This window comes from Emydura macquarii, unplaced genomic scaffold (genome assembly GCF_026122565.2).
Source record: "Emydura macquarii macquarii isolate MOO-44397 ecotype Brisbane River unplaced genomic scaffold, CSIRO-AGI_Emac_v2 contig_2473, whole genome shotgun sequence".
Taxonomy (NCBI): Eukaryota; Metazoa; Chordata; order Testudines; family Chelidae; genus Emydura; species Emydura macquarii.
Genome location: NW_027132610.1, coordinates 22,957,033 through 22,967,961, shown reverse-complemented (window position 1 = coordinate 22,967,961; position 10,929 = coordinate 22,957,033). Strand labels below are relative to the sequence as shown.

The following is a 10,929-nucleotide window of genomic DNA, read 5'->3' as shown; positions in this document are numbered from 1 at the left end:
TGTTTAAAGGCAAATGTCAATTATATAAAGCAGTACCTCGTCAAACATAATATTAAATTATTTCTGGAATAAATATGAATATTATTGCTCAAGAGTGAATTGTCATTTAAAGTATAAGAATAAATAATGAATACAAATTCCAGAAGTACAAAGTACAAAACAGTACAAATAATGCAGAGGAACATTATCATGCAGAGAAACTGGTTATTCACTAAGGTTTTAACATGAAGCTTTAAATAAATGGTGGTTTGTTCTTTTTCAAAAGTACTGGGAAAATGCATGACATAAGTCTTATAATTAAGAAGCTATGTATGGTACTCTGAAGCTTTGACATTGAGCACAGGAAGTTAATTGAAGAAGTACAAGACAAGCAAACGATCAGCTCTGTAAAAATGAAACCTCAGTACAGACAGGAAAAAAGTCAACTGAGAAAACTTGAATGTGCTGAATTTTCACATTTGCTAACACTTCTTGTCCAGAGGAATAAAAAAGTCTGCACAAAGCTGTTTAAATAGTGTTTGTTTTTGTTTGCTTGCCAGGGAATAGGCTATCATACCATGTTTTCTCCACCTTCTTTCATTGTGATATAGATCAAGAGTGCACCACAAATGTCTGATCCTAGTCCATCTAAATTCAAGGAGAGTTTTGTTATTAATACCGATAGGAACAGACTCAGGCCCTAACGTAGGAACTGCTTCAGAAGAATGGAGGTATTTACACTACCATGTAATTCTAAACTGCCATTTTACTCTTTAAATTCCTTGGATCCCCCTTAACCCTAGAAAACATACATCTGTGTGTTTCAAACATAACAGGTCTCTAGAAAATGATCTTTATTTACTAGAATTAATTTTATCCCATGCATGCTTTAGCCTCCATAGAGTTAAACTGTGACATTTAGCCACGACTCTGAGTAATGGGTAGTGTAGTGTTGCAGAGCCTTATAGGAGTTCTGGGAGAGATTTTGTTTTAGGAGGCCCAGTCCTTAGAACTCCAAGAAACACCTTTCCTGCCCCTCCTTGCTTCTTTTGGGGTGGATTGTGACCCCAGAGGCACAGGAACTGCGATTGCGCCTGGCCCGTTCATGGCAAGCAGGCAGGAAGACTGTATGTGTCATCTTTCTCTTCCACACGTTTGTGCTAGAGCTAGGGACATCCAGGCACATAGAGAGCAGGAATGCTGTAGTATTTTGTACAGCTGAGTCTTCCACATGGCAAAATACTACCAGAAAGCTCATAGGTACTTAGTACACTGCACTGATGAAAGCTGTGCCTGAAGGATCTGGAAGCTTTTGTATCTCATTTCCCTGGATGAAAAACAATGCAGAACTTGAGCTAAAAAATCCAAGTAAACAAAAAGAAACTTTCCAAATGTACATGGTCTTAAAGGGCATGCATATATTGGTAGATGCTTTTGGAGGCAGTCTGGGTAGTGTAATAAATTCCTTCCTGAGTAGTCACTGGCCAGATGAGCAAAAGACAACATTGCTTTACGCCATTAAAGGTTGGCACAGAACACAAAGTATTCTAGGGCACAGAGCAGGAGGGGGAAAAATAAATCACTCATCCTTAGTCCAAGGTTCAAGGGATTATTTCCAATAACCACCTGTTATATATAAAGGGTGACACACCTTATAAATTGCTGAGCATTGTTTTGTACTGTATTCTGTTATTCCGAGACACTTTCTTAGTTCAGCTGCCTTTTTTTCCATCTGTTGAATGTTCCAGTGCCATTGTCTTTTGTTTGACTGGAATTTGTTCAGTTGACAATGCAGACGTTTTAGAATAGCATCACATCTTTTATTCTGGACCTAATAAAATAGAATAAAATACATCACAGTAACGCATGAAACACAAAATTCAGACTAATGTAGTTGGCAGGGCTTTACTGTCAGGAAAGCTGCACTGCTCTGGCAAACTTTGATTAACACAAAAAAAGACTAAATATGATACAAAGAGTAGATGGTGAAGATACTTTTTCATTCCTCAAAATCTGAATTTGGCTGTAATTTTGGTTACTAGAGAAATAAGTGAGATGATCTCCTTATAGTCTCCAATATTCATATTATACAACCAATCCAATGCTATGCTGAATTTGGCCTAGGAGTTTTCCATCAAGAAACAAACACCTCATAGAGCAAGCCATTTGCCTTGTGGAACCCATTATGCTTTTAACAAAAAAAAAAGGATATGTATGTGTGGTTTTTTTTTTTTTTTTTTGGGGGGGGGGGGGGGATTGGGTTTATATTCAGATTCCCCTTCCCTCTGAGACCTAAAGATCTCACAGTCCAAATAACCTAAAGAAAATGGAAAGTAGTAACCCCTGGATCAGAGTTAATCTTCACTCCACAACACTCATGAGGGAGATATTAACTGACTGGAGTATAAAGGCCATTAATTAAGTTTATTCTGATAACCTTATGTTTTACAAAGTACTTTCAGATTACCTAAAACTCCTCCCCTGTCTTTCTCAGAAGGATTTTGTCATGTAAATAAACTCTATTTTCAGATGTCGAAGAACAGAGAGTTGACCTTGGATCTTAAAGTTGTTGTGTTTTGGTTTTCCGTTAAAGAATTTTCTACTGATCCTTGTAATCTGAAAATTTTACCCTCTCTCCCTTCCATATTGTAGTGCTCTACTGAGCTGGTCTCAAATCTGTTCAAAATCTTTATATTATCAGCTTTTGAAACAGATCACTAAATTTTATGGCATTTAATTTGACTAACGAGATACAGGATATAAAAGTCTGAGGCTCCACACCCCTCAGATGTACTTTTGAATGTTGGTGAGGACCAAAGCATAGCTCAACTATTTAAACAAATGATTTCATAACTATTAATAATAATATCTGGGCAGATAGCAAATTAGGAGTAGTTGTGCCTTCTCTAATTTAGAGCCAGCTCAAATTTTGAAGGTGCTCAGGAAGACCATTTTCTTGGTGCAATTGATTTTTCCACTGGTTAGATATCAGTTACCATAGGGCAAGCAATGAACAGTCAAGAAAGCAACAAGTAGTAAACTGTTTTAGGTAAATTGTGCATACTACTCCATTGCAGACTCTTTTTTAATAATCCCAACATTACCTGCTTTCCCCAAATGTCTTAAATTTGACACCCACAAAGAGCAACTACTGGAAACAACAAGTGATACAGATTCATCAATCTCTTCATTCCCTTTCAGAAGAAGGCAAAGGAGAAGTGACTGCCGTTATTCTAAAATCTCATTGCTGAATTCCTTCCTAGGATGTTGTGGGGAAAAATGCTGATGACTAAAATTTGTCCCATGCTCTCAAGGTTAGGTGAGTTCTATCAATATTAAGTATTCTTTCAGGATATGAATTTAATAGTGTTTATCATTGGTTAATATGTATGCTTGGATATGTAGAAATCCGTTTTGTAAAATATTTTACAACTTAACTACAATATGTATATTCTGTCATACGGCTGTAATTATATTCTAGTCAAATGACTCTAAAACTCACCTCAATCTCTTTCCTAAGCTTAGCGTGCACTTTTTTCTCCTCTTCAAGCAAATTTTTTTTTTCATTGATAGACTCTTTTACAATAGTAACTTCCTTTTTTAAATATGTAATTTCTTCCTGAAGATACAAGTGGGAATTAAAAACAAAAAACAACCTTATTTATAAGACAAAGATAACTCTAGAACAATTGTTTACCTTCTATAGTGTCATCTTTTAACAATCTGTTTGCATAAACACTGACTTTAGCTAAAGAAATAAGTTCAACAATTTAAAAGTTTGACTTAAATAAACTTCCTGCATCTCTCCAGCTCATATGTATTGAAATATTTACAAAAAACTACACAATAATATTGCTCAACTACAGTGCTGCAACAATTTGAATTTATCTAACACACTACTGCACACACAGCTTTTTTTAAGTATTTAGAAGTGTGCATTTATACAAGACCAAAGTCCACTTAAGTCTTTAAAAATTCAATAGTCTGATTATGTAATAATGTGCATAATATGTGAGCTACATTCTCCTCCCATGTGAAAATCTAATGCTAAGGGAATTATGCCTATTGTGTTTATCAAAGTGTAAGCTGGATCTGAACGAGCTCTCCTCTGACATCCGGTGATGGCAGGAGGAGGGGGGTAAGACTTCAGGGCCAAACCATATTTACATGAACACATCCACTCTGACTAGGTATTCAGCAGACAGAGCTGTGTTGCCAACGTGGTCAATATTGGCCGGTGCTGAGTTACAAATCTATTTCATATTGAGTGCAGGGGTAAAGAAATGTTGTTATCCTTACTGTATGAGTAAAGGGCAGCAGAACTGTGCTTAGCACACCCTGATTGCAGGGGTCATCTTCAACTGAACTGCACTCGCTAAGCAGGGGTAAGGATGCCACGTCCCAGTGAAAGGGGAGAGATGGTGGGGACAGGTGTTCCCACTTAGTGATGTGTGTTCTGCCTAAGTGTCCTAAGTTCCATTTGTCCCCAGGCCTACAGACAGCAATTCTGGTCCCCGGGGCAGAACAGTCCCATCCCATCTCTTCCGCCCACAGTCCACCCCCGCTATGTCGCAGGCCCCGCCCCCACTCCATCCCAGGTCCCGCCCCTCCTCCACTCAGCCAATCACCACATCCCTCCCCCTCTCCCTCCCCCCTCTCCTCTCTTCCACACTTCCCCCCTCTCCAAAGTGGCGAGCGATAGCTAGCTGGGAGGGGGCTAAGTGAGGGGGGAGGGATGTGATGAGCAGCAATGGGGAGGAGAGGAGGGACGCAAGCGACGAGTGGGGAAGGAGGCCGAGCAGGGCAGGGGAAGGAGCGATGTGGCGAGCAGTGAGTGGCGGGGCCAGGCAGGGCCTGGGATGGAGTATGGGTGGTCATGGGCAGAAGAGGCCCAGGCCCTTTTAAATTGCTAGGTCTCATAGCAATTGCCCCCTTTGCAACTGAACCAATGCAGCCTTTTAAGTGTAGACCTGCTCTTAGACTTGCTGTGGGGCAATGTTTCAGTGAAAGAGACTGCACAGCCTGCACTAGCAGTGAGGTTCCTCAAGAATTGCTGAAATCACTGAGAGCTGGGTTAAGTTGTGGGACCTCCAGATGTGGCATTGCAGAGGCTGCAGTAGAGAGGCAGGTGGCAGCAGAGAAAGCGATGGTGTGGCAGCCAATAGCCATGAAGGCAGTGGGCAGCGATACAGAGTGAACAATGGCAACTGTGAACCAATTGCAGTGGCGGTGGCAGCAGGCACTGAGCCATTGCTTAATATTTCCCCTTTCCCCAGGATGGAAGGTGAACTCACATGAATGCATGTCTGAACTCTAGGCCTTTGCTGACCAAAGACAGCAACTGTGAGTGGCGTGCAGTGGAGAGAGAGGGAGTGGAACATTTGTTTGTCAGACTTTCACACTGCAAGGTGGGGAACTGAGGTGAAGAACACTGCCCAGCGTACTCTGGGATGGATGTTTTGCTTACGATCACATTTTTTAATATGGTTGTGGTGTTTTCCCAAACTAATGCTTGGTTCCCTTTCCTTTTAATGAATGTTCTCATTTGTTATGCATAGACTCAGTGCAGAGGTGGTGTTAAATTTTCCCAGATTACTGGGTAGGAACTCAAACCAGTTCTGTTTTGTAGTGTCAAGAGAAATCCTTAAATAGTGAACCCAGCCCTTATTGCTGCCGACTCCACCTGGCAGAAGGGTTACATTTATTAATGGATTTCCTTGTAATAAATCCTTTCTCATTTATTGTAATTGTCTATGATAATGTTCAAATAGCAATGTAGCCTAGATAACTAAATTATTTAAAATAAACAAGCTGGTTTCTCTATTGAGTTCATCCTCAGAGAAGAAAGAGGATATTACAAGATAAAACCTTCATTCTACATAGGCTTTTTTATTGTGGAACAGCCACATAGAATTTAAAATATATGCAGTCACATGCCCCAGAAAAAAAGCAGATTAAAAGAATTTACAGGCAGTAAAAAGACAGCATAACTTCCTTGTTCCTCTTTATAGCACCAGATGCAAATATAGATGTATATATTTACATAAACCTTAAATTCTAAGCTTTAGTAGTTTAGTGCATATAATCGCTTGATTACCTGTGTAATGTACACATTTGCCACAATAGATCTGAGGGGGGAAAAGTACAGATTATGGCATATTTGCACAATTGTAAAAGTTCAGTGCCATATATGTGAGGAAGAGACACTAAAATATGAACAAATTTAGCCCTGACATAAGCAGGTGCAACTCCCATTGTAGTCAATACAAGACATAATCTTCCTACATCAAGGTTTAATTTTGTCCATTCATCTTGTTGCAAGATTTGGTTTATGGTGTTAATTTGTTGGATATTTTTCCAGTCTGAGAGCTGTGGACTTCATTCTAATTTCACATTACTGTTATAATGCTGTAACTCCATTCTCCAATGGAGTTACTTCTGATTTATACCAGTGTAAATTATATCAGAATTAGACCCTGAGATTCTCAGACAATTTCAAACATGTAATTACTTAGTTTTTCTCAATATCTGTAAATTTTTGCAGTTTAGACTTTAACTTTTACACAGTTAAGAAAGCATTAAAATCACAGACGCATACACACTTAAGATTTCTAGAGCTTATAAATACCCAAATGGATGTTTTGTTCCTCTTTCTCCCTTCATCTGTCATCTTTCTCACCCCTCCACTTTGTTTGCAAATCGCTTAAGTACAATTTGTTACCAATTAATAGAGCTAAACACAGTGCTGTTAGCTGAAAATGTGTTTAATGTAGTAACATTTGCAGGGAGCTACAGTGTGGGTTCTGCAAAGTGTATATATAGGTTTATCTAAGACCCTGAAGTATCCTACAATAACAGTGGAGGCAACTGATGCATTTTAGCTAATGGCACCATAGTTTCTTCATAGCCAAGTTAATGTTGTTAAATCAGATGAACCTAGTTTTTGGAATCGTACATCAAGAATAGTGGTTAGCACAATTTTAACTGTAGATTAAGATCATCATTTACTCAATCTAGCTTGGGCAATGAATCCAGATACTCCACATTTCAGCACATCATAGTAAGCATTGCAAAGCTAGACTAGATTATTATTTAATATTGTAAAATATTTTTGTATCCAATAGGAAAAGAATCTAGAAACAGAAACATCTGACCTGCACTTGTTTTATAACTTGTCCTTCAGGATTCTGGAGATCATGCATCAGTTTTTCCTTCTTTGTCATTAGCTCTTTAACCACATCTCGTTTTTTAGTAAGTTCAAGCATAACTGGCATTTTGCTTTCTGCTTCCCAGTAATGCTCTTTATGAGCCATTATTTTCTCACGATATGCATTATTTCTTGCAAGCATCATCTCAAATTCTTCTTGTGCTGTTTCTGTATCAAGTTTCAGCTTTACCTTTTCAGCATATAGTGATCTGACTTGGGACTCCAGACTTTCACAGTGATATTTTGTAGTTTCTATGTCATCATCTTGCTGATAAATTTGCCTTTCTGTCACCTTTGTTTCTAATAAAACAGACTCCATTTGTTTTTCAAGTTCTTGGAGCTCAGCCTGTAAAATATTGTAATATTCTCCTATCAATGGAAAGCCAATGTTTGGGTGTATAGCAACAAGCTATTTAAACAATATCATCTACATTTAGTTAACAGAATTCTTTCTTTTCATTTAATTCAGAATACACAACAAAAAAAATCAAACTTAAAAAAAATTGTTTGAATGGAAGAGCACTAGAATTCCATTTCCTAATATCATCACCAAGAGACATGATAGGTGAGCAATATCTTAGTCTTTATCTGATTAGTTTAGAAGGTTTAAAGATAACTTGATTACGGTTTGTAAGTACCTGCACGAGGAGAAGATTTCTGACAATAGTGGGCTCTTTAATTTAGCAGACAAAGGCATATTGAGTTTTGATGTCCGGAAGCTGAAACTAGGCAAATTCAGACTAGAAATAATTTGGAAATATTTAACAGTGAGAGTATTTGTCCACTGGAACAACTTAGCCAGGGCTGTGGTGGATTTTCCATCACTTTAAATCAAGTTGTAGCTCAACCAGATTTATGGGCTTGATGTGGGATTCAGTTAATGAAATTTTATGGCTTTTATTAGGTAAGTCAGCCTAGCTGATGATGATGGTCTGTTCTGGTCTTACTATCTATGAATAAAACTAGATTGGACTCAGCATTTGACAATATAAAATAAGGAACAATAATGAAATGGTAGGGATTGGCAAAATAACCTACTACATCTTTTCCATCTCTGTTTACTATGATGCTATCAGTAAGAGAATATATACCTACTCAAAGGCACATAGACCAGGGAAAATGCGGTGCAGCTACAAGCACTAATGGTCACATTGCTGTAAAGTTTCTGAATCTACTTACAGTACTGAAGTCTCTAAAGTAAACAGTTGATAATATAAACCAAAAAGAATTAACTTAACAACATGTCCAGAAACTTGAAGAGGTAATCATGAGCACTATCATAAACATGTTCAATTTACAATGCAGTCATGCTATTAGTCAGGAATGTTACTTGGAGAACCTGGATAACAGTATAAGGAAGGACATCAGCTATGTAGCTGAATTCCTTGAAAGGACCAGAGGTGTAGCCAGAAGTGATTTTCTGGCAGGGCCTGTGATTGACTCAGGTGGGTCTGGGCCACTTCCTGCTTCCAGTCACATGACTAGAAACAGGAAGTTTTGAAAATGACTGAGCCAAGAAACTAAGCTGCTGGATGCTCCAGTTACCTTGGCAACTGGAGCTTTGGGCAGCTTAGTGATTCATTGCCAGTCACTTCCTGAACTTCTTCTGGCCATGTGACCAGAAGCAGGAAGTTCAGGTAGCAACCAGTCAAAAGCTACCTGATACTCCAGGGTAGCTAAGCAGAACGTTGGCAGTAGAAGCAACAGATTGGGTTGGCCTGCTTTCAAAGTGGGTGGCCAGTGGCCACCCAGGCCCACCTATAGATATGCCCCTGGAAGGGACAAAGGAGAATGACGCTATATTGTTTGTCTAGACCTTTTTTCAAATCTTAGATTACAAGAGAGGAACTTTCAGTAAAGTTGCATCATCTCTGATTTACCAGCCATCTAAGATAGACAAGTGAAAGGTCCTAATGGCATAGATCTTGAATTTTGGAGAATAAATTGTATGTGCTTTCTGTGAAATATACATAAGGAAGTAGAGTTAGAGTTGCAATGCAATCTTAAATTTGATGCTTTCTGACTTTTGAGTGCATAACTATTCAATCTTAACATTAATGCTAACTTTTGTATGGAATTGTCTAGGTTTTTGTTTTTTTTTAAATTGGAAACTAAAAGAAAATGAGTGAGCATAATTGTCCAAGACTTTGAAGCTCTGTGGGCTTCCCAAAAGTTGCAAATTGTCTGTGTAAATACTATAAACTAGATCTATTTTCTGCAACAATATCTCAATAACCTGCTGCATGTACCTTAGGAGGTCTACAGGAGGAAGCACCTCTCATTCAGGTGATAAAAGCTTTTAAGACATGCCAGAGGTAGAGCCGCTCTAGGGAGTCTTAAAAGTGGTCTGCAAGAAGAAATCCCTATGTCATGTGCCTGAGAAGGTCTAAAGAAGGAATCTACTGTTCCACAGACCTTAGAAGATCCAAAGAAGGGGCCATCTTCTCTCCTGTACACCTTTAAAGCTCCAGAATTGGGGAAGGTGCACTGAACTACTAAAGTAGATAGATAAGGTAATAAAGGGGTCCCTAACTGGTGCACCTTAAAAAAACCGCAGAAGCCCATCATTCAGTGCTGATTCTCCTAACTGATTTCAGCAGTATGGATGACTTGCCAGTTGAAGCTATCTATCTATGACTGAACAGTGCAGCCTTCCTTAGGCGCACACTGAGCTCAGCAAAAACAGTCTACTGAATATGCATACTTGATCTGTGTTTTCCCACTATACATAACTTGGCCAAATCAAAACAGATTTTGTCAGGAGAAAGAGTGTACGCTGCTCTCTAAAAGGAATTACTTTTCATTCAAAATTTTAAACCTTGGTTGTTTCAGATGAAAGACTATTCCAACAAATGGTTGCAAGAATTATTTTTAGCTTGGGAATAATCTATTTCCTTTTTACTCTCCTCATACTAAAAATGGCTGAACTGTTTTTGCTCAAAATTTAAAAAAATATAACTTTCAGATGGAAATCAAGGCTGAATACTTCAATCCCAAAAGTGGCAGTTTCAGAAAATTAAGAGAGATTTTTTTATGGATCAGAACGAAAACAATCTTATGCAATCTTAGCCTTAGCACTATACATCCAGTATATAATATATTATATTACCAAACAAAAATTACATGCATGGCAGTGAAGGTTGAGGACACACCCTGTCCAGCCAAAATCCACATGTCCCAAAGGATTTTTGGTTTCTTGAAAAAGGGGTACAAAAAAGTGAGATAATCCAGTGGAAAAATTGCCAGATGGTGATTTTTAAACTCTTTTTATCTTCTCTGTATCAGACCACCTTATTATCCTTTCTCTATCAAACCATTCATTTTCTAAAATCAAATCACCATGAAAAAAGGGTCTAAGTTTATATTCTATGTTTTGGGTTTTGCCATTTTAATTAAATTTTTGAAAATTAAAAGATTAAAACTTCTGTTAAAACTGCACCATATGCATATACTGTTTTTGGGAAAGCTTAAGTACAACACGGTAAGTTAAGAATGAAGTAGCTGCTTTAACTTAGAAATAAGATACCGCAGAAAAATAGAGAAATATCAGCTTCCTTTATTCATGGTAATGCTTCCTTGTCTATTGTAATACGTTGTAAATCCAACATTTCTAAATTAGATCTTATTACCTGTAACTGAAAAAGAAGTGTTTTGCTTTTTTCTATTTCTGATGTTTGTGAAAGTTGCTGTTCTGCCACTTGTTTTACAATGTCAGCTAATGATGGAGAATTTTGCTTAGCCAT

At 38.0% G+C, this 10,929-nt stretch overlaps 1 protein-coding gene across 1 annotated transcript; it reads right to left on the bottom strand.

Annotated features, from left to right (window-relative positions):
• Window positions 1-1,243: 1,243 nt before the first annotated feature.
• Window positions 1,244-10,929, bottom strand: CCDC122 (coiled-coil domain containing 122). Its single transcript, XM_067562714.1, has 5 exons — window positions 10,816-10,929; window positions 7,134-7,532; window positions 3,482-3,598; window positions 1,631-1,810; window positions 1,244-1,306 (listed from the first exon to the last, which is right to left on the bottom strand). The coding sequence occupies exons 1-5, from the start codon at window positions 10,927-10,929 to the stop codon at window positions 1,244-1,246; spliced, it is 873 nt and encodes a 290-aa protein (XP_067418815.1).